The 22379-nt window shown below is 35.8% G+C and overlaps 1 protein-coding gene across 1 annotated transcript in view; it reads right to left on the bottom strand.

The window, feature by feature from the left end:
• Positions 1-22379, bottom strand: part of NCAM2 (neural cell adhesion molecule 2) — a 151941-nt gene that overhangs the window by 30507 nt on the left and 99055 nt on the right. Inside the window, exons 12-14 of the mRNA XM_086616061.1 lie at positions 18294-18413; positions 16267-16388; positions 7279-7459 (exon numbers count right to left, since the gene is read on the bottom strand). Coding sequence (XP_086472187.1) covers positions 7279-7459; positions 16267-16388; positions 18294-18413 — 423 coding nt within the window. The remainder of the gene's footprint in view (positions 1-7278; positions 7460-16266; positions 16389-18293; positions 18414-22379) is intronic.

Here is a 22379-nt window from a genome sequence, read left to right as displayed (position 1 = left end):
GCTTACCAGCAGTTCTGCAAAATGCTCAAGAAGGAACACCTACAGCCTTTTCCTTGTTCATTACCTACGGAATTGTTCTAAAATGTAAAAACCAGACAGTTTGTACCTGCAAAAGCACATGGTTTACTGATAGAGTACTAAGATAAAAAATACTGAAAATATAACTGAAAGCCAGCCTGGCCTGAAGAATGCTGTTGTTGCTACTGAAGTGAAAGTGAGGAAGTAAGAAATTTGGTTAGGTTTTATGGGAAGAAGAGCTATAAACAGAAACCTAGAAAATAAAAATAACAGAGATATCATTGCCTTTGGAAATCTAAGGATCTGGAGACACGAGGAAATTCTAGAGCAAGGATCAGATCAGGGAATTCTTAAGAAAATTGGACACACATAAGTCCATGGGCTCTGATGGGATATCCCCACGTGTGCTGACGGAGCTGTCATTGCAAGGCCTTTCTCAATAATCTTTGAATTATCATAGAGATAGAGAGAAATGTCTGAGGACGGAAGGAAGTAAATGTCACTTCTGGCTTCACAAGGGATAGGAAGGAGGGCTTGGGGATCTACAGGCTAGTCAGCCTCACCTCAGTCCCTGGGAAGGTAACGGAGCAACTAATCCTGGAAACTGTTTCCAGGCACATGAAGAACTATTCCATCAGAAGTAGTCAGCATGGATTCACAAAGGCAAAGTCATGCTTGATCAACCTGGTAACCTTCTATGATGAAATCACTGGCTTGGTAGATGAGGGAGAGCTGTGGATATTTTCTATATTGACTTCAGTAAGGCTTTCCATTAAGATCCCATAAGATCCTCATGAGATCTCCCATAAGATTCTCACAGAGAAGTTATTGATAAATGGACTGGATAAGCAGATAGTAAGGTGGAACTGAAAACTGGCTGAATGGTCAAGTCCTGAGGGTTCTCATCAATGGCGTGAAGTCTAGTTGGAAGCCAGTGACTAGCAGTGTACTTCAGGGGTCAATACTGGGTCCAATCCAGTTCAACATCATCCATGATTTGCATGATGGGGCAGAGCGTACCCTCAGCAATATTGCTGATGACACAAATTTCAAAGGAGTGGCTGATACACCCATGTCCTAGTTTTATCTGGGACAGAGTTTTTTTTTTAACAGCCAGAAGAGCTCCGTGTTTTGGTTTTACTCAGAGGCTCACTCTGAGAAGAATGCTGATAGCAAGCTGATGTTTGTCATTGGAAGTGAAACTCCAAGGACTTTTCAGTGTGCTGGAGTGCAGGAACACGGTGGGACAAGGGGGACACGATTCCCCTTGTGATTTGTGGTGGAACTTAAGATTGAGGGCCAAACTGGCCAATTAGTATTCCATATCATGCAGCGTCATGCCCAGTATAAAAGCGAGGGGCAGCTGGGAAGAAGGGCTTTTGTGCTTTTGCTCTTTTGCGCTTGCTGCGCTGTTGCTCTGCTGGTTTTTTCTTTCTTCTTTCTCTCTCTCTCTCTCTCTCTCTCTGCCCCTCTCTATTTTGGGGCCTCGCGTTTGTCCGGGATTGCAGCTTCGGGACGAGACGGGCTTCGCATACGAGGGGGTGGTGAGCATCTATCCTGTGTATTAAATCATCTGTATTAAATTGTTCTTATCTCAACCCACGGGTTTCCCGTTTATCCTTTAATTCTCTCCCTCATTCCTGGGGGTGGGGGAGGGGGAGTGACCGGCTGTGTGTGGGGGAAGTTCATCAAGGGGAAATGCAAAGTCCTGCCCCAGGGGAGGAAAACTCTAGTCAGTATATGGCTGGGGCCACCCAGCTGGAAAGCAGCTTCGTAGAAAAGGCCCTGGGGGTCCTGGTGGACACCAAGTTGAACATGAGCCAGCAAAGGGCTCTTGCAGCAAGGAAGGTTAATGGTAATGACAGTAGAGGCCTTGGTCACGCGAGCACGCTTTTACGTGATACCGTGACCTTGAGGCTTCATTTTAATCAGCTAAAATTTGATTTCAAACAAATCTGAAATGATTTGAAATCTAAGGAAAATGCTTCAAAGGACATAAGAACTATTCATATTGGAAGTTTATTCGTAATTATGGAGTCAACAAATGTTATGTAGTTTTGTGGTGGGCTACTGAAAACAAGAATGAAGTCTGCTTTTCTGCTTCTCTTAGCTGATGCATCGTCAGGGTCAAGTCAACCCTTCTGGAGAAAAATGAGGTTATATCTCCCTTCAGAGCAAGGCAGATCGTGCCCCAGGGTATCTCTTGCAGCCCATGGATCAGGGTTGAAGGGATGTAAGAGATAAGGAGAGCACCTACAGGAAGACAGTCTGTTGTTTGGCAGCAAGACATGACAGGAACAAAAACTTATGCAAGCTACATGGATCATATAGAACTTATTTTTACCAAAAAAAAAAAAAAAAAGACAATTAATTGCTTGACTGAGAGCAAAATTAAATAAAAGGACTCACCCTGAGAGAAAATTGTGGGCATCAGGGAGACTTATTTCTATTTTTCTGTATTTAGTACTTTTCAGTATCTGAATTAAAAAGTTCATTAAGCTTCTATTCTAATAAAACACTGTCTGTATCATGCAAAAGTCCTATTTTGTCTATGTAACACATCATAAAATGTACATAGACAAATTCAAATACATATATATATACACATACCTGTAGCATTGATAGGAGCTATTTTTACTTTTCATTCACTTTGACACCACTAGAGATCATAAAGCTGCTTTTTTGTAAAAACTACTGATAAAAATCATGTTTGCCATCATCTTTGCTACTAGTGATGATAAGAGAAAATACCATGTATTAGATTGTCCCTCTTTGCCTATCACTACATGATTTTAAGCATTGGTGACAGACATGCATTGAAAAAAAAAAAGTAAATGAGATGAGGGATTAAAACTTTTCCAGGATGTTCATGTAGTATCGGAAGTTAAAAAACCTAAACCAAACAATATCACAAAGTAAGAAAAATAGGTCTAAGGGCTTCTTATTATGTCCAAATGCTTTTCTCATTTTCCCACTATTGTGCCAAGTTATTAATTTATAATGAAGAAGAGAAAAGTTATGATAAATCTCAACTTGCAGCTATTTTTAATACATCTACTAGCCTTCTGGAGAAACTGCACTGACTGGATAAAAGTCTTTGGAAGACAGCACCTGCATAAATCTTCTGTCACTAATTTCTGAAAATATATCTAATGCTTGCACAAAGTATTCTCTTTTAATGTCTTCCATTTAATTTTCTTTTAAGATTCATTTAATCTAAAATTGTAGACATGTTTTTAGGTTGCAATAGTAATGGTTCAGAATGACAGCTGATTTGGACGCTTTCATGCCAGCTGCACAGTACAAAGACAGGATTTCTCTCTCTGCCCTACTAAGAAAGAGTAAATGGACCCATAAAAATGGGCTGTAGTGTCAGCTCTGGGAGCTGATGGAGTTCGTCTGTTCCCAGTGACACCTAGTCAGAGGGTTTGTTATGGCTGTAGAGGTTAGTCTATGCTGTCCTAACACTGATAATGAGCTAAGAGCTAAGGCACATGGCTCCTTTGAGAATCTCCTTTTTTCTCACAGGACTAGAAGCAGCTTAGCACTATAGAGAAGCCAGAACAAAATTTTTGAAAATGTCACAAATTAGTACTTAAAATCTGATAAAGACTTCACTCAGAGGCAAGAACACTGATGTTACAGTTGCATCTATCTGTAAGTACTGCCAGCTAACATCCCTAGTGAGATATTAGAATACATAAAATACTACATTTAAGACCATGCCACTCTTTCTTCAAGGCATGATTCTTAAATGAATGCTCATACGCCTAAGTAAAAAGTGAAATACAAAGATGGCATTGCTGAATACAACAAATAACTCAAAAAAGTAGGATGTAAAATTGTATATATATGGATATAATATACAGTAATGTATGTATAAACATATACACATACATGAATATATTTATATATACTTTATTTAAGACAAAGTGTTTTAAGAAGTTGATTTGCTGAGTATTTCTCAAAGTCAGTGCAAGGTTCCATTGGTAAACTCTTCAGAAAAACGGGAAACTTTTATTAAAAAGATTACAAATTCTGAATACAAATTTGAGTGATTTGGTGGATGGACACCATGTTACAAGCTGAACAACAGAAATTACAAAATCAAGTAGATCTATAGTTGGAGGCTGCTGAAGCCAACCATGTGAAAAGTTAAAGGACAATGAAAACAAAGTGAAACCAGGACAATGTCTTTCTCATTTATACACCTCACCGATACCAGACAGCAATTTGCAGCCTCAGGCTCCTTCCTAGACATAAGATTGGTAATGGAAGATCATCATATTGTGTTATTATAGAATCTGACTGCCAGCCAGGAACTGGTACTTGCTCACACTTACATAGCAAGCAGAAGTTGTGGACTCAGTGCCCACAGGAGTTGTGAATTCACATAAGTAGAATTTTTGCTTCCAGTTCCTGCCCTCAGGGATTACTACTTCTGCCTTATATCCAATGACTCTTGAAAGCATAAGCAAGCTCTTTCTGCAGGAATCAGAACCAAACATTCATTTCTTGTGACAACTCCCATTTCCCTGGTGAGCACCAATTGAAGGAAAACAAATGTATCCTTGCCTCCATTTCTCTTCAGTTCTCTGATTAATTGCATTAGCTTGCACACGTTTTCACCATTATAGCATGTTAGGTATAGTTAACCATCATGATACTTAGCGGATCCCCAAATTCTCTTGGGATAAATAATATCCACCAGATTGCATACATAGGATTTACAGATACCTTATTTTTTTCTAATTACATTTAGAGCAAGACAGAGACACTCAGTTCAGCTGAAGTGCCACAGATCTGGGCACATACAGATGAAAACCTTCATGATTCTTAGAAACTTTTCTAATAATTACATGAATAATGAGGAAGGGAATCTCAGTCATCAGAAGCAACTAATGAGCACAGGATAAGTGATGCAGATTTCATTCAAAAGTCTACCTAATTTCATTCTTGTTGCCTATGTCCTTCTTTGGACCTACATGTAGATGCCTAGCTGCAGATGCCTAGCAGCAAATACCAAAACCTCAAAGCAGATAAATAGTGTATCACCCGAGCTGACTAACTGGTATCAGAAAGAATTATTCTGCTCAAAGTTAAGCATTTTATACACATTATCTATCAAGTTTGGGATTTTTTGCGTACTTTTGCAATCATGTTATAAATATATTGCAATAATAATATTATGCCATTTCAAAACAAAATACCCATACTGAGTAATGAATATGAACATTAATGTTCCACTGACTCTAAGTGTCTTTTGACACACTTCTAAAAATCGCCTACAGAATGTTCTTGTGATGGGAAATTCACACTCTTTTCGGGCTTAGCAAAAACAGTTGTCAAGGAAACTAATTAGTTCCACAATTATCATTGCAATAAGGATTCATATAAAGAATACCTGATATTAAATAGTTTAACAGACTTTTTACAACTACTTCGAGGTTATGGGAGAGCAGTGAAAGGAAAAAATCCCTAAATACCTATAAAACTGTTCAGAGAAAAACGTTCTATCTTCTGAAACTAAATTAACGAAGCTGCTTTTTACTTGAAAGTCTGGAGAGCATGTACGTTATCATTTATGCAGGCATGTCATGTTTCTCTCAGTTACAGCAGCTGTGGCAATAATATGGAACACTTTAAATAATTATAACAGGTTAAAGATAGACTGCATTGCAAAACAAGAAAGATATGTGTTTTAAATACACAAAATTGAAAAAATTGCTTATCCCTTCCATCTACCTAAATAAGGTTTTATTTATTTTTCCATTTGATAGATATTTTTAGTCCCATGGGACAATAAGCTTTACTACATTTCTTTTTTGATCATGTAGTGACATTTTATTTCTGAATGATGGCAATCACAAGGCACTATCTGTTTAAAAACACTGGGCCTATTGAAGCCCTGAATTTCAATCAAGATGCAAATCAACTCTCACTACCGCAATTCAAGCATATAAACCCAGTATTTGTACTAGAACTGGATCTAAACCTATTAATGAATTACAAACGTCTATTCCTTTCTATAAATGCAAGTAACAAGGCTTCTGATATCAACAAATTGCTATGGAATATGAAAAAATTTTGCAGAGATTTTGAGACAACTTTCCTGAAAATATATTTGAAGAAAACTTGCAATATACGGAAAAGAAATTAGTCAGTTATTTCAAACTTTTACAATGATGCAGTAGTCCATGGCTCCTTCAAATTCATTGCCACTTTACTAGGATCAATGCTAGCCAGATGCTCAGATTAAAACACAGGTATTGATATCATTTACATTTTAATATATTGGCCATTATATGTATTTGGCAAGATTTTAGTTTGATTCTAATAGTTTAATATATAGGATATAGAAAATATCATGTTAGAGGATTTAGCACCTGATTTTAAAATCATAATGAAGACACTGATCTAATTTGGAATTTATTATTAAAGATATCAGCTTATAATTTAGATAAAGGTATGACATTTCTTCCTCATATCACTTGCTTTATAAAATTTAAAATTACCCATAATATATCGAAATTACTATCATATTTTAGGTTTATTTTGAATGAAGTAGTTTTACAATGTTGCACCAAAATATAACTTTATGTTGGGAAGCATTAAATCTTGATACATTAGTTACTGAAACATGCTCACTCTTAAATATCATGCAGTTTTCCTTAAAAAAATTCCGATCCTTCCTATTTACACACTCTAAAAATATGAACAATATTTCCATAGATTTCAAAGCTTGTAAATATGCCTAATGGAAGCCTGTATGTTCACCATGTTAGGGTGAATCAGTAAGATGGTATCTAAACAAGACTATTTGAAGTCTTAATCTCATCAGACACTAAAATAAATATTTTTATTACATGTGTATCTTGAAGCATACATAGAGATATTTTGAGTTGGACTAAAATCAAGAATTCTAACAAGTTGCTTAGAACACACAAACAGGCAGCACAAGGCAATTTTAAAATGTATAGCAATGTATTTTAAATCCTGTATCTCTTGTTAACTGTCATCATATTGGTTAAAGAGTCCATGTTTGTTCTACACTTACAAATGACTTTATTGCTAAGAGAAAGTAGGAAACGGGGTTCTGTTTAAGGGTTTTGAATCGAGTCTTTGCTGATAATAAGAGTATGAGGTCTCGGGCTTTGTCAGTTAAAGACGACTTCAGTTACCTTATGTTAAACTACACATATTAGTGTACTGCAAGTAGCAAACAATTCAAAGAGAGAAAACACTGTAAAATTAACTTACCTGTAATAATGTTGGGCTTTGGTGGCATGCTGAATTCATACAATGTTGGTTCAGAATAACCCAATCTGTTGGCAGCTGTAATTTGTACTTCATAACCCATGGTCCATTGAAGATGCTCTAAGATGATGTGGTCTCTACTACCCTGCACTTTTTTCTCTAGCCACTGGTCTTCTTTATCTTTCTGTAAAAATGCAAATATTAGTTTAAATTCTCGAAACTGCTTGTATTATTTGTCTAAACTATGTGTCTACATGATGCACAAAATATAGAGTTTCATTTACAAAGGTTATGAACATTCAATTATTCTAATTTTGGAGTTCTGAATACTCAGGCTTTTTGTAATTTTGACTAATCCTAATCATGTTTCCAAAATGTGGATTTAGAGATTTTGAAGGCAATCACTTTTAACCTCTTGCTTCAATTTATACTTTGCTCGAATACTGATGTTTATCTTGAGGAACAGCACGATAGTTATTTACAAATGTTGCTAAGAATAAATTCTGCAAAAGGTTTATTTTATATAGATATTTCAACCACATTTTGATCAAAGTTCTTTAAAAGAAACTTGCTATTGAACCCAAAATGTGAATTGTTCATGAATGCAAGTATATAATGAAAATATACACTAACTGCAGCAATATTTGGTACTATAGTAACATTTTGCAAACAAGGGTGTATGCAACAATATAAATACCATTAAGAAAATATGCAGTCTTACGTCTACGCTGGTGATATGATACATGTAAATCATTAAGATGGTGTTCTAGAGAAAAAAAAGGTTGTCATAATTCAGATAATTATCTAAGTCACCTATACAAAGGGAACAAAGGAGGACTTCAGTTGCATTCTTAACTCTGGCATTTCATAAATTTGAACTGCTTACCTTTTGCAGTCGCTCCTTTTAGTACATAATGCATTTAATTATTCTTTATACAGATGAGAATTACAAAACAACTAATAGGTAAAAGGACAAACAATATATACCGTCAAACACAAAAGCAATCTTGTTCAAAGGAGTATCAATAACAGCCAGTAGGAATCTATGCCGTCCTATTCTTACTAAACACTGAGGTACAATACAGTGGCAAAAACTACGGCTGTGAGCCAAACCCTGGCCATCGACTCATACAGCAATGCAGACCCAGTCAGTGGATATAAACATTCTGGGCAAAAAAAACCTTCAAATACAGGGAACCATAACTTTTTGCTGTAGGCTACTATGCTTCTCAGCAGCTTATATTTAGGCCCTTCACTGAAGCATCTTGCACTTGACTGATACAAGTGTCAAAGAAAATAGCATCTAAATTAGACATTTCAGGGCCCAATCGTGCTCCTTATGCCTGGGTGTTTTTTTTGTCCCCAGTCTTCAGAAAATAGAGTGAAACACTAAACTCCACTGTGTGCATAGCTGCAATAACTTATTTGCTACCAGTGCTGAATGTGATCATTTTTCCACACTGACTTAATCTTTTCTTAAACTCTTTCTTGCTTCTCTGCACTGGCATCAGTACTGATACAAAGATAGTTGTGGGAATGATTAAAATACAGTAAAATATCTTTTCAGGAACATTTGCAGCAAGGCAAAAGCATCTACTTAGTGCAGCAGTAGACTAATGAAAAACATCAGAATGGTAGTCATTACAAATCATGAAAAAAACTGAATACACTCAGTAAATGGAGTTTAGTCATCATACAGTGAAACTGGTATTTTCTGTCAAGGATATTTTCCCATATCCTTGTGGATAATTTCTGTTGCAATCATCTGGCATGCCACTGAGTGAATCTACCTATACTCACATTCCACTGACTGAATCCACTTATCTTATCATTATAGATTTGGTGTTGAGCAACATGGTTTAGGGACCCTGACAGTGCAGGGTGAATGGTTGGACTCGATGATCTTGAAGGTCTCTTCCAACCAGACGATTCTATGATTCTATATTAAACTACTTTTACAAAACATATTTTTGCATAGCAATGCTAAAATAAAAGGAATTAATACTGATTGCAATATGCATATGCAAACACTCTTTAGTAATATTAGGAATAGCAATGTTACATAGCACTGTATTTTAATGGCTGTTTAAATTGGTGAACTTTGGGAAGAGTTGGGAAAAAAAGCCACAACACACTTAGATTCAAATAATTCAAATTTCTGAGAGAAATCAGAAGATCCATACATGATCTTGGTGTGTGCACATACAACCGTATGAACATACTGGGGAATTCCAAAGAGATTCAGAATGACAGAAGGAGAAAAAAATATAAGAAAATAAAGATTCAGGCTAATATGGTTCCTGCAGCTGGAAAAGATAGTATTGCAAACAGATACCTGACTATGTTTTGAAAATAACTGTAGAATTATATGTGATAAATAGAATGTGATTAAGTTTTGGAAGGAAAACTATACAAATTTCTGTATGAGGCTGCTCTTCTGCAGACTAAGAATAAGTAAAAAGGCAGTTGTTCCACAGTTTGGTCAGGTGAAAGAGCTGAAATGTAACAGAATACCTGTATGCTATGCCAGAGAAGTGACACCCTAAGTTTAGTTGAAAGTGAAGCCAACTGGATGGATTGAGACAAATGAAACAAGTCCAAGCCCTGAGCTCAAAGACAACAAAACATTTTACACAAGTTAGGAGAAAGAAGAACAAAGAAAGTATCTAGAAAGCGAGCTGTCATCTTCTAAAGATAAACAGATAAAAGTCTTACAGAATACAGCCTGCTTTTGGAATCTTAAAGAAAAAAAAAGAACAGAACTGTAATGTCCTTCATTATAGCTGTTATTTCACATGCATATTTAAGTACTTTTTACTAAGTAGAGAAAATTAATGTGTCCAGATTTATTTTAATATTAGTGTAGAAATGGAAGGAGAGGGACGAGAACACAAAGCAGAGCCTGTCAGTTAATCTTCCTACAAATCCCCCTGTTTACATTAAGAGCTTTTAATTGCTAGCTTAAAGAGCAGAGAACAGAACTACAAAAGAACACTTAATACCTTATTAGGTTGTTCTATTATTAAAATTGCTTAAAATTTACAGAAAGCTCTACATATGCACAGTGTTCTACAACAAATGAAAGAAACTTCTGAATCACAAACTGTAGCCTAATTTGAGAGGTGAGTTAATATAAATGTCTTCAATAATATTTTATTATTAGCAGTTGTATCATTAATATCTGCCAACAAATGCATATTTTCAGAAACAGCAATCAAATCTGCAACCTCAGAGATTAAACTGTTCCTTTTTTGCATTTTGTTTTGCATCATATAACACAGAAATACTCCTTTACAGAAGGTCACTGATACCGTGAGACTAACCAACGACTGGCAATTTCTGGGGATTTTACTGCCCACTTCTATTGCTCTGAAGCCTTAGACTGACACTACCCTCTTCCCAGTATAAGTCTTTGGTTGAAACAAATTTGCCACAATGCCATAGACTAATGACACTGAAAAAAAAAAAAAACAAACCCCTATTGTTTCTTAATTGTGTGTAAATTGGCTTTAAATATAAGCATCAGGCAAATTTACCTCAGAAGTCTCTAAGAGATAGATTTGCAAGACAGCTATAAGTAACCTAAGCACCTAAATACCCTGACAAAAAAAGAGTAAACAAAGCAGTGTGAAACTCCAGTCCACCATGACTTGACTGTTTCTCAAAACTGAGGGCACATCTGACAGCAGTGGAAGTAAAGCAAATCCACTGTTTAGGCATCTAACTAGTCTAGAAAACAACATCTTTGTCTTTCACGGTCATTTTACATTGTACCCAAGATCACATTCTCTGGGAACTCATAAAAAGTGAGGAAAAGCAATTAACTCCCTTCAACCCTTTCCCTTATTCTCCATCCTCCCTATATTGTTGAACTGAAAGTTCAGCTCAAACAGACTTGTTATCGTGGTGGTCCCTGTGATAAAAAAAGGGCAGGAGATGTCACACTAATTTGAAAGTTGGCAGGAAAAAATATCAAGAAATCCTCACAGAAGACAATCTGACAGTTTCAAGCAGTGACTTCACAAGAATTCGTTGCATTAAGATGGTGCTCTGTAGGTCTGCCTAACACAGCACAAATATTGAACTAAGTATAAAAGGGCTAATAACGTACATAGTGTTAAAATGCATAGAAATTCCAAGGATCTGGCAGGTAAACTGGCACTTAGAGATGTAAAAACGTTTAACTGTTTTATGTTAGGTATCTCAGAGTGGGAGTAAATGAGAAATTATCTCTTTTTAAATGATTTGTATTTACAGAAGTTTGTTCTAGAACCTATCGTAAAGCAAGAAAATGAACACAGTCCTCCATCAACATAGTCAAACAAGAGTGAAGCACATAACCTATCAATCAAACACTTGTCACTGCAAAAATTCAGAGCATAAATAGTAACACCGTCACAAGTCAACATGGTGAACATCCTGCAAAATTAGGCTTGCAAAAACTAATCGCTCCTCTGACATTTCCTCCAAACATCATTTTAGACACAAAAGGCAAAAAAATTAAATGCTGTTATTGATTTCAAAATAGGATTTTAATCAATTTTTCTTGCTTCTATCTAAAAGCTTATAACCATAAAAGATGAATCTTTTTATTATTTTCTTCTGATTCCAAATTTTTACTGAAACTTGACATGCCAGGCAAAACCAAAAAAAAAACCCCCTTCCCCTTTTTTGTTTCTAGATTACTGTTGGCGTTCTGTGTCCTGAAAGTACAGATACAGATTTCCCTTTTCCAATCACTAAGATGCTTATTTCAATACTTGCTTTTTAAGCATTATGAAGTAATTCAGGACGTGGTGTCAAAATCACAACCAAAGGCTGGGAACAAATCCCTTCAAGGTAGTAGACTGATATGTATTTGCAGGGAACAGTGGGCAACATTATGAGCCAAGCGGAAAGTCACCATTGCAATGCGCAGCTACAGAACATCCATCACAGTCAAAACGCACTTGAGCAGTAAGCACAAACTTTTGCTTGTGACTATGTGAGTCATGAGTAAGTGATTATTTCTGAATGGTGATCACACATTGTTTGCATGCCGTGCTACACTTAACCTGTGTAACACCTTCCAAAGGCTGCCGTGTAGCCTGCCTTTCTCCGGCAGGTCTGCGCCTTGTTGCCCACCAGCCCTGAGCCACTGTGGCAGTCTCTCCCCTGTATCCCAAGTGCTCCTTTCTCCTGGGCTTTCTTATCTCCTCACCTTCCCCTTAGTCTGCACAATCTCGTCAACCCTTCCCCCTAGATTTTAGTTTATTACTACAGTACTTGATAAATAACGCAGCAGATAACAGCCATTTACAAATTCAGTACGCATTTCCTCAGTAATTTGCATGCGTAAAGCTTCACATCCATTGTACAACACCAGCACCTCATCATGTGTGCCCCAACCAACGTTAATAGTGCCATGAGCAGGAATAATCAAAAGGGAGATAGAGTTGGTCCCCATTACAATTACACAGTTACTATGAGAAATGTGATTGGAGGGGTCACCTCCTGTATCAGACAGGATGCTTGTTCAGAGAATCCCCATCACTGCTTTTCCCAGCTGGTTACTGGGGAGCAGCTTTCCCTTCTCTTTCTCTCTCTCGTATTCTTTCCTAAGGTAACTTTAAAATCAATGTATGTCATCAGCTTCAGATTCCATCAGGGAAGCTTTGTAAGACTGTTTTGACCTTCTTTGTGCAACAGTGTGAATCAATTTGAGGCTGCTACTCATAAAAATCACACAGTACCTACTCCTCTGAAATACAGAAAAAAATGTGAAGCTTCTTACTATCTGATTATAGTTAGTAAGCCCTGTCCATAATATGAATAAACTGATGTTAGGAAAGTAATATTTGACAGAAGGAACATATGTTTTCTGGAAAAATAAAACTTACTAATTGCCCTAAACCAGTCTATAATATTGCTATAATATCTTAAAGGGTGTCTTTCTCCCAGTTTAAAAAACAAACCAAATCAAACCAAAACCTTCCTCCAGAAGGACATGAAGCTGCTGGAGAGGGTCCAGAGGAGGGCCACGAAGATGATTCGAGGGCTGGAACACCTCTGCTATGAGGACAGGCTGAGAGAGTTGGGGCTGTTCAGGCTGGAGAAGAGAAGGCTCCAGGGAGATCTTATAGCAGCCTTCCAGTACTTAAGGGGGCCTACAGGAAAGCTGAACAGGGACTTTTTACAAGGGCATGTAGTGATAGGACAAGGGGCAATGGCTTTAAATTGAAAGAGGGCAGATTTGTATTAGATATAAGGAAGGAATTTTTCACTTAGAGGGTGGTGAGGCAGTGGAACAGGTTGCCCAGAGAAGTTGTGGCTGCCCCATCCCTGGAAGTGTTCAAGGCCAGGTTGGATGAGGCTTTGGGCAACCTGGTGTAGTGGAGGGTTTCCCTGCCCATTGCAGGGGGATTGGAACTAGATGATCTTTGAGGTCCCTGCCAACCCTAACCATTCTATGATTCTACGATTCTAAAACAAAACTGTATAAACTTAAATATAAGGGAACTGACTCAAACTGTTATGAAACACAAAGAAGAAAGAGTTTTTAGTTATAGCTTAAACTGTACATTTAACTTTCAACAAAACATATGAAAAGTGATCTTTTATACTATAATATTGTACCTTAGTCAAAACGCTGGATCACAATCAGGTTTCCAAAAATATTAAGGACAAATCTAAAATAATTTAGCTTACTTAAATCACAGAAACAGATTAAATTCCATGCATATATTATGACCAAACAGTTTATTTTCTTATCTTCTCAATTTTAAATACTTAGAAGCATTGTAATCTAACGAGGAAGCTCAATCCAACGAAACTGCATTGTATCTTGTATTGCGTATTTTACTACCGTCTCTTCCTTACAATTACTTTTCTTTTATGCCAACTGTACTCACTGGACTAAAAATGATTTAAGAAGGTCAATTAAGATTTAGGGATCAGTGATGTCAGAATAACTGCTGCTTATTCCCTCAGGCTACTATTAAAAGCTCTACTAAATTTTTCTCAATTGATTTGGAGCCACTGATCGTCTTTGGTTATACTTAGCTGAGGAAAATCATTTTACATGCCAGGTTTAGCACTTGGATAATCCCAGAACTATCATCAAAAAGTTACACTACTGGAAACATGAGGAAATGTGACAAAAACTATTACAAACTAAGGGACTGGCTTTTCCTTTTTGGGAACACTAAAACAGGTTCTGCATTTAATTTCTCAAGGATTGCTTATTTCTGTTAAATACAGTCCTCACGACCTTCTGTTTAACATGTATAAATATTTGATGTTATATTCCCAATCTCTTTTAGACTCTTGAAACAGACAAGTAAATCTGCTATTACACTCTGGTAAAACGTATTTTTACTGGGTCTAGTCAGGTAAAAGTAATATGATCTTCCTAAAAGAACACAAATAAGTTATTAAAAAATGCACACTTTTGAATTATATTCATTACTTTTGCCAGCTCTATAGTTAATTCTTAAACCCAATAATTTCTAAACACAGTATACCAGGAAAGGAAGGATATTTTAGCTACGTTAACAATAAAAAAACACTCACAATTTTTTTCATAGAAAAATAAACTACACATTGCAGAAAAGCCTGTTTTCTAAACTTGCCAGATTTGATGAGAATACACCAAATCAGACTGTAGCTGGCAGAAGACCAATAAACTGCACGATGACTGTTAAAGAACTGATATGTACATTGAAACTTGTGAAAGTCCTAACAATTTGTCAGTTATTTGGCTTTTTTAAGCTGAGTCTTGGCATTTAGAAAGACAGAAAATATGAAACATAATCAGATAATTAATCTCATTTAAAATTAATATGGAGCACTGGAATATAGCTTTCTATCTCTAGGATGCTATTTATCAATACAGATCCCCCTCTACTCTGCTCTCATGAGACCCCACCTGGAATCCTGTGTTCAGCTCTGGGGCCTCCAACATAAGAAGGACATGGAGCTATTGGAGCGGGTCCAGAGGAAGGCCACAAAGATGATCGGACAGCTGGAGCACCTCTGCTATGAAGACAGGCTGAGAGAGATGGGGTTGTTGAGCCTGGAGAAGAGAAGGCTCTGGGGAGACCTTCTAGCAGCCTTCCAGTACCTAAAGGGGGCCTACAAGAAAGCTGAACAGGGACTTTTTACAAGGGCATGTAGTGATAGGACAAGGGGCAATGGCTTTAAACTGAAAGAGGGTAGATTTAGATTAAAGAAAGAAATTCTTCACTCTGAGGGTGATGAGGCACCGGAACAGGTTGCCCAGAGAAGTTGTGGATGCCCCATCCCTGGAAGTGTTCAAGGCCAGGTTGGACGAGTCTTTGGGCAACCTGATGTAGTGGGAGGTGTCCCTGCCCATGGCAGGGGGGTTGGAACTAGATGATCTTTAAAGTTCCTTCCAACCCAAACCATCCAATGATTCTACGATTCTATGCATTTATAACAGGTTAATAATTTGCCTCCTTTTCTGCCGGCTAAACAATTCCCATTTCCCTCAGCGGCTCCTCATAAAACTTGTGCTCTAGACCCTTCACCAGGTTCGTAGCCCTTCTTTGGACACGCTCCAGCACCTCAATGTCTTTCTTGTATTGAGGGGCCCAACACTGAACACAGTATTTAAGGTGCAGCCTCACCAGTGCCGAATGCAGGGGGATGATCACTTCTCTAGTCCTGCTGACCACACTATTTCTGATACAAGCCAGGATGCCATTGGCCTTCTTGGCCACCTGGGCATACTGCCAGCTCACATTCAGCTGTCTGTCAAGGTATACCTTTAGGAAGAGTACGGTGTTTTTTTTATTTTTTTTATTTTTTTATTTTAATAATCTGGCATTAGCAACCTAGTCATAAGAGAAAACATATCTTCTTTTCTTTTTGTAGTATGCAAACCATTTTATTACATTTCAAATCATATCAACAATCTTTTCTACATTAACTACATTAAAAGCAGATATGACTAGGCAAAATTCACCTATTTTGATTAACTGAAATACTTACACTTCTGTATTTGACAATATATTCCAAAATGGGGGCACCTCCATCATCTTGTTTAGTTATGCTAAGTTTAAAACTCTTGCCACTTCCTGGTTGTCCATGAATTGAAGGGGGGCTTGGTTCCCCTAAACAAAGGAAAAAACAGTAGATAATAATAATTCAGCAATAAGATAAGTCTTAAATTACAGCTGGGAGCTTGTCTACAAGATTATTAATCAAAATCTTTAAAATCACCATGATCCTTCTAAGCATTGCAGAACATCCTTAATAAGTGTGTTAAATATTTTGCTTAAAGTATGTAGTAATGTAGATTAATTATCTCACACAAGGAAACCAAATTATGTGAAGTATGAAAGAAGTATTCTTTTCTTTGAGACTTTCAAATGTAATTTATTTCAGAAATGATTTAGCCATCAATTCAGCAAGGCTAGTGAGCTGCTACTCACTCTGAAGTTTAAGAGTAACAGCATTTTACAGGAAAGCATCCTTAAAATTAAGCATGAGCTTTAGTCCCACATGAGAGATCTAAATTGTAGTATGGATATTAGGTAAATTAACTCTTTGATAAAGGTACCAAGGCAAAATTGGATACTTTCAGAGTAGTCTATATTAAGAATGAATGTAAAGAATAATATTTCCACAAGCAAAAACAATTGTCTCTGTAATGAAAGGATAAAAATAATCTTAAACATACAAGTGAAGGGTTAATATCCAGCTTAAGCCACTTTGGTAATAGAAATTCACAGACTAATTTTCATTTCTATATACAATATCTATTACAAATTTTTAAATCAGATCCTAAATGAATGTATGTTGTCATACTGAAATGTCTTATCTTCTAAATATCTGTAAGTTTGCACTGACCCAGAGAGATACAATTCCTTTAGAAATACTTGTAAAATTTGTGTTTATCCCTTTTAAAAGTAAAGATAAATTGACTTAGATATCAACATAGAACTTGCCTAGCTTTCTATCAAATAGCATATATATATTTTCTATCAGTTTCTGTCACTTTCTATCAGGCATATGTTCCATATGAATAACAGTAAAATATTTTATCTGTCATTCAATATATTTAGAATATGCATATGCTTTAACCAAAAGGAAATTTGAAAGCTCCATGTTACTGGCTCTGGGCAGAAGAAATGTATCAATAGGAACATAATGTAGTAATACATAAATATTTTGTGGTTTTTGCAGTCACGTGACTTTTATTGTTCATTCCCTTAGGGCCAGTATTCTTAACTATACTGAGTAGGGCTCTACTCAGAAAACAGTTCAGTTGCAACACATTTATGAGAAACTAGTCTAGTAATAGTCGCTGATGTAATTTGGTATATCTGCTGGAGTACTATACAGTGCCATCTCATAGTTCCTTCATTTTGCTTCTCCCTTTGTATTTAATTTATTTATTATTGTTTCTATTTAAAAGTAATTTGAGAAAAAAAAAATTCATTAGCCCTTAATACTTAAATATTAATTTATTGCCTATAAAGTTTACTATAAATATAGAATCGGCTTTGTAGCGTTTATCATTTGCATGTAATCACAGTTAAAACAATTTATTCTTATCTTTTTCCCATAGCTTAAGACTTTTGTTTGAGGCTTGATAATTGCAAAACTTGTAGCAGCACAGTTTGCTGAAGAAATGTCTCCGGAAAGGGTCAATTCATTTTTCACAGATGTCTATAATATCCTGAGTGTAAATAAGAAAAAATCCTTAAGCTAGTATCTCTCATGGTTTGTGCTCTTAAATATAAAAACAAAGATTTGTTTAAGTCTCAAAAATATAGATAATGAGATAAATTCTCCAATTAAAATTTATCCATAGTCCTTGGTGGGGGCGAATAAAAGGAAGAAAACATGATTTCTGAGAAACAACATAAAGATTGATATTATATAATGGGAAGTACTGTGCAAATATAAAACATTATCCACAGTGAATCATACTTGAAATTATTAGCTGATTTGGAGATAACATATTCTAATAATAATTTACATTTTCCTTTAACAGCACAAGTATTACTCACGGACAGGTAAGGTCTGAAAGATCTCGATTTTGCTATACTCTCCTTGCCCTTTTCCATTTACAGCAGCTACTTTGATTTCATATGTTGTATTTGGTTCCAAATTGCTGAGAATAACCATTGCTAAAGGAAAGGAAAGAAAAAATATGGGAACAAAATTTGATAAGCAATAAATTAAAAAAAAAGTTGTCAGGCAACTTCATCATTTGTTTGCTTCACTTGCAATTTATAGTCCCATTTTCTAATAGTCCACTGGTTCCAAACTTAGCTTTCTTGTTGAGGTGTTACTAGTCCCTTTTTTTTGCCATCTGCATAAAATAGTTGTTGTGACTGAGCAAATTATACTTCTGAAGGAATTTACTGTCAATGTTACAGAAGCCATAGGTAACAATTATGGACCTTGACGGGGATTGGTATTTTATGTTCAGATTGTATGCACAGGAGATATGAACCTGGAAAAAAGTTATAGAAGGGTCCTTTCTCCTAGCTGGCAATGGGCATCTGATGCACTTTCAAGTCACCTTCATATAATTGATAACTTGTGATTTTTCCATCCTGGAGAGCAGTATCAACCATCCTTGGTCTACATTCTTGGATGCAGCTACACGCACATTAGTGGTGAATTACTGGTGCTATGCTTTGCCAGTTCAACCATGTATTCAAGACCTGAAATGACAGGTAGCTACAATGATCAAAGGAAGAGTTCTGAGTTATCTACTAGGAAGCTGAAAGTGAATCAAGCATGTTTGTATCTATTTAAAAGGAGGTGTATGGAAATCCATATTGTCATAACAACAACAACAACAAAAAGGTGATTTTGGAAGCAAATGAGTTTGAACTTAGGACACGCTTTCAGCAATCAAGATCGAACTTCTGGCAGCAATCTTTCACACAGCCTGAATCTATGATTCTACTAGGAGATGCCATCAGAAGCAAAAAACAGGAGGAAAAACTTTCCGAAAAGAATATTGTACATCACTGAGAATATTGTTGCTGTAATGTACAGTAACAAACCTAGGAACAAAATCCAGGAAAAAGGATGTTGTATTCCAGGATCCTTTATGGGAATGCAGTATTATATATTATCATAGAACTGTATATTACTAATATTGGTGTTGAAGATGCACTTGGAAACTTCAATCCACACAGCGTTGTTGGAACATTATTCTGCCTTTACAAGAAAGCTTCTTTTTATTGTTTCTACAGCAATTGCCTGTTTGCTGTTTGCAAGCTCTGTGATGAGCTCTCCAGATGTCAGATTCATACTGGGAAATGGACGTAAATTGGACGGACTTTACTTGAAGCACATCAGTATTTGTCTTGCTCAGAAAAGCAGGGGGGCTGTATTGTCTTACAGAAGGATAAAGAATTGTAATGTCTTGAGAAAAAGCCAGTAGTCTCTCAGTCTCCAGGCAGCCTAGCCTTTTTCATTATAGAGGAGTATTTTAATAGTTGCTTTAGGGTTGCTTTTCAAGTTATATATTTAATGAAAGTATAATTATTTCTGACAATACTCTTTGTTACTCTTTTGAGTCCAGATTTATTAGAATTTCTATTTCTTTAGTTTCTGCAGCAGACAGGCAGAAGTGCCATTACATGTGGAGCTAAAGGGATTTAACGAATTTTGGAAAAATAGTAACTCTTAGATTTCACACCGTCTTATGAGCACTTTACATGAATCTGCCATTGAAACATGACAACCGCTTTCTTGTAAACAAAACACTAGAATTATGTGTCTTCCAGCACATTTTAGCTTTACCATTTTCATGAGATTTAAAAATATCAAACCATAAAGTATAATCATGTCATGAAAAAATAAAGTACCATCATGAGAATAAGAATAGAATCTGCAGAAGGATTATGATACATAACATTCTGTTATGGTAAGATGCAATTTAAAACCTAAACTAAACTAAGCTATAGTAGTATTTGACTTGCCTTTCAGCCATGATTATTTTCCAAGGCTGAATAATTTCACTGAAAATAAACCTCAGGGCATACTGAAAATTAGTGTTACTGTAAATGTTTTTAAAATTTAAATAACATAAAAGCATGACTATGAGTCTACACAATAAAACGTGAATGTGTTAACTATATAAAACCTAAGAATCTGATTCTATAAACACTTGAGTGGCTCCTGGGGCCTATCTAAATGAATATAATTGCTTATATATGCAGTATTTAAAGAATCAGTGTGTTCTTTAGAATCCCCTGCACAACACTATGTGTTTCGATGCAATGACTCTTAGAAATACATTTATGGAATTAACCCAACTAAATCTGATAGCATAGTACGTCCTCAAAAACTGGAACCACTTGGTATCACTGATGGTATGATGTAGATATATTTTATGACACAGGAAAAAAAATTATAACAATGTCCGCATGCAAAATAAAGAAAAGAACCATTCTTGATCAGAATATTTTAAATACTCCAGTTGTAAAAAAGTATTTAGAATAATTAGGTATGAATAAGTAACTGTCCCACAGTATATAACAAAAGTTCAGGGCTTGAAAGTAATCTGAGAGCAGTGAAAGATTTCACTGCTTGCTAACTGTTAATGTTTTTGAAATACATTGAGGATGGAAGAATATACTTAATAAACTAGTTTGTTGTGGTTTTTTTTTTTAAGGTACAGATCTCTCATTTAATTATGAAATCTGCTTTTTCATCTTTCCATATAAAAATGAAACTCTTCTTGCAGAAGGCCATAGCTCATAGCCCTGGCCACAATAGGTACGTTGATTACCTTTTTCAATGATCACTGAAGTAATTAGCTGTAATATGTAAAACATTATTCTGAAAGAAATATAGGGCTTTCACTTTCAGTATATGAATGTGAAAAGACTGGTCCACTGCATATTATATGTGTGAATTATGCCATTGGCATATTCATTGGCATATATCAAATCCCAAATATACTGAATGTGAAATTTCTTTATTTCTGTCAGAATATGATTTGAAATTTTTCAGTCTTTTCCTACCTGTCCTATCTTCTGTTTTTAGATTGTCTTTCTAATCATAGTATCTGTATGCTTTCTCTGAAAAATTCAGTTTTGTAGATCAATTGATTTTGCTGGGATTTTTTACAGTAGTTTAAGCAACATTAAAAATAAAGTCTTCATTTTTTATTATAAAGATTCTTCTAATTTTCAAGCAAAACTAAAACACTAAAGGACAAATACAGTACAGAAAAAAAAACCAACAAAAAATTATGTATTAGATAGATTAAACAGACAAAAATGCAGAACTCTATACTATTTCAAATACAGAGTGTAAGCATTTCAGCTAGAGAAGTTTAATTTATTATGGCAGAATATTAACTGCTACCAAGATAAACCATAGCAAAACAACTTCTGATGTAAGATTTGCTGTGAAATAAATTGTACCATAAATCTGAGTCAGTAAAAGCAAAACAAAAATCCCTAGCTCCTTTTCTGGTCGAGGGGTAGGTTGTTGATATTACCTTATTACAACAGAATGAGAGGGGAAATGTCTGGCATATTAAATTGTCTTTTCACCAAAGCTAATCTACCTCAGAAACCTTCTAAGGACTGTGATTATTACTTAAACCATCACCAAAGCAAAGAAGGTTAGGGGAACTAATAGTACAGTTACACTACATTAATCCCAAAATAGATCTTATATGAGGTTAATTAACAGAAATATAATATCAATTCATTTTTCTCATTGGAGAGCTACCTGTCACATAGAACAATGTTCTTCCAGTTCCAAATTCAGTCCTTTGAGGATGTCAGATCTACCTAAAGCAGGATATAAATTTATTTTGAAACAAAGTAGCTGAGACATATCATTGTTGAAATATCATCTTCAGTCATATATATTTCAGATAGTGGCAGCAGTGTGAAGTTTCTGTCAAAAAAGCATTACAAATTTTAGGATAGTTGGGTTTTTTTTAAACGTATTTCCCTCTAGTCTGAATCTACATTAATATGAAAACTGAATGCAGATCAAATTCATCGCAGGTTATTAAGTGGAGTGTTTTGATTTAGCAGAATTTTGCTGCACCTTTTACTCACATTTTACTACTCTCAAGGAAAAACTGAGTTCCCTGGAAATACCTGAAT

This window comes from Tauraco erythrolophus, chromosome 1, assembly GCF_009769465.1.
Source record: "Tauraco erythrolophus isolate bTauEry1 chromosome 1, bTauEry1.pri, whole genome shotgun sequence".
Taxonomy (NCBI): Eukaryota; Metazoa; Chordata; class Aves; order Musophagiformes; family Musophagidae; genus Tauraco; species Tauraco erythrolophus.
Note: the sequence above shows the minus strand (reverse complement) of the source record. Positions and strands in the feature narration are given on the sequence as shown.